The sequence below is a fragment of the Siphateles boraxobius genome, unplaced genomic scaffold (genome assembly GCF_051911475.1).
Source record: "Siphateles boraxobius isolate OS27281-9 unplaced genomic scaffold, OSU_SipBor_1 6, whole genome shotgun sequence".
Taxonomy (NCBI): domain Eukaryota; kingdom Metazoa; phylum Chordata; class Actinopteri; order Cypriniformes; family Leuciscidae; genus Siphateles; species Siphateles boraxobius.
In genome coordinates this window covers 16812617-16815000 of record NW_027509186.1, presented here as the reverse complement: position 1 = coordinate 16815000, position 2384 = coordinate 16812617, and the positions used below count along the sequence as shown (strand labels likewise).

The window sequence follows — 2384 nt, the reverse complement described above, 5'->3', positions numbered from 1 at the left end:
ATTTATTACTCTCTGTGACATAACCTTACCTCAGTATCTCCAGTTTGCAGTGAGGATTATCTAGTCCATCAGCAAGGACCTTCATTCCTAAATCTTTCAGTTTATTCCCAGACAGATTCAGCTCTCTCAGGTGTGAGGGGTTTGATTTAAGAACCAAAGCCATACCAGCACATCCTTCATCTGTAACACCACAAAGTCTCATCCTACAGAGAAAATGGCAGCCAAAATAGGTTAAAGGACACACAATTATTATTTTTTTAATATAGTATTCTATTCCTTAGTTAAAGGTACAGTTGTAATGTCAAAATGTATGTTTTAGTGAGGAAAATTCGAAAAGTTATCTCACCACAGTTTCTCTAGTTTACAGCGAGGATTTTGCAATTCATCAGAAAGATTCTTCAATCCAGAGTTATTGAGTTTATTCCCGGACAGATCCAGCTCTTTCAAATGTGAGGGGTTTAATCTCAGAGCCAAAGCCAGAAAAGTGCAACCTTTATCAGAAAAACCACAAACCTCCAGTCTGCATAAAAAAAAAAGTTTAAGACTTTACCTCCTGGTTTCACAGACAAGGCTTAAGCCTAATCCCAGACGCAAAATGCATGATTGAGCTGTTTTAGCTGAAAGCAATTTGCACTGATACTGTATATCTTAAACTATGTCAGTGCCATTGTTTTATCTCAAGATGCACACCAGTAATGTTTTTTTTCTAGAAACATGTTTATAAAAGCTACTTAAAAGTCCTAATTGAACTAAGGCCTAATCCTGGCTTAGTCTAAGCCGTGTCTGTAAAACCAGGTTTGCATATACTAATTCAATATTTCATTTTATTTACTATAAACAGCTGAATAAACGAAATGTACGAAAAGAAAGGAAAAAAAACAGGGGAAAAATAAATCAAAAAGATGAACTTACTTCAGACTCTCCAACTGACAATGAGGATTTTCTAGCCCAGCACAGAGTAGCTTCAGTCCTGAATCATTCACAGTACTCTTAGACAGGTTTAACTCTTTCAGACAGCAAGTCCTTGAGCTGAGAACAGAACCTAAGATTGTATAACCTTTATTTGTCAGGTTATGCTTACAAAGTCTGCAAGAAAAAAAAGTGTTTTTTTTAAATAGTAATTTCAGCATGTGCATGTAGATTTCCATTACACGAGAGTAGATGTTAAAACTTCATGCTGATTTGTACTCGGCTTTCGCCAAGATAAGCACCAACTAAGACGTAGCTTTACAGTAACCTATGCTTCTCCATCCATTTACGCTTCTTTCCATCTGGTGACGTGAATCTCCTTCTGTCTGGTGTTAATAGTGTATTTGCGCGTCAGCACACACAACGGCTGCAACCACAGTGCGGTCCCCCCATAACAACCCTCTGGATTGAGCGGAGTAGGGAACATCTCTAGGGTCTTCAACTGGGCACCTTCCGTCCTCAGTGTTTCGTCGACTAGCCCACGACACCTCAAGAGGGCTCGACAGTGACTCTGGCGTCCCAGAGTCACCCCCCTCCGTCCCCCACTCAACTCAGCCCAGCTTACTGACCTCTACTTCCCTCTTGCTGCTGAGACCTAACCACAATCTCACAATCTCTCCGCAACCCAACCATACGCGCCAACCCGTTTGACTAAGGCTGTCGAGCCCCACTGGTTCGTTAATTTGCAGTTTCAGTGGCAACGGTTCCGTATGGCATACCACCTACCGCAAAACACAATATCTGCCCAACCACCCGTCATTCACGCAATATACACAGGAACGTAATGACTGTAAATACTATACAACCTCTACAAATAAACCAACAGTGCTGCTGAGACCTAACCACAATCTCACAATCTCTCCGCAACCCAACCATACGCGCCAACCCGTTTGACTAAGGCTGTCGAGCCCCACTGGTGCGTTAATATGCAGTTTCAGTGGCAACGGTTCCGTATGGCATACCACCTACCGCAAATCACAATATCTGCCCAACCACCCGTCATTCACGCAATATACACAGGAACGTAATGACTGTAAATACTATACAACCTCTACAAATAAACCAACAGTGCTGCTGAGACCTAACCACAATCTCACAATCTCTCCGCAACCCAACCATACGCGCCAACCCGTTTGACTAAGGCTGTCGAGCCCCACTGGTGCGTTAATATGCAGTTTCAGTGGCAACGGTTCCGTATGGCATACCACCTACCGCAAAACACAATATCTGCCCAACTTCCCGTCATTCACGCAATATACACAGGAACGTAATGACTGTAAATACTATACAACCTATACAAATAAACCAACACCCTTCAAGTTTTCAAGAATTCTACGAAACCGTAGCATGGCGGCCTGTACCCAGCCAGCTAGAATCTTTCCGTCTCAACCACAGCCAGTTGCTGCTCCTTTCTG

The 2384-nt window shown here is 42.6% G+C and overlaps 1 protein-coding gene across 3 annotated transcripts in view; it reads right to left on the bottom strand.

Moving 5' to 3' along the window:
* The window catches only part of LOC143715952 (ribonuclease inhibitor), an 8871-nt gene extending 6760 nt beyond the window's left edge, over positions 1-2111 (bottom strand). For all 3 annotated transcript variants that reach the window (XM_077207888.1, XM_077207889.1, XM_077207887.1), the window contains exons 1-3: positions 913-2111; positions 347-520; positions 30-203 (exon numbers count right to left, since the gene is read on the bottom strand). In XM_077207888.1, the coding sequence (XP_077064003.1) occupies positions 30-203; positions 347-520; positions 913-1148 (584 nt within the window). In that variant the 5' untranslated portion in view covers positions 1149-2111. The remainder of the gene's footprint in view (positions 1-29; positions 204-346; positions 521-912) is intronic.
* Between the last annotated feature and the right edge of the window lie 273 nt (positions 2112-2384).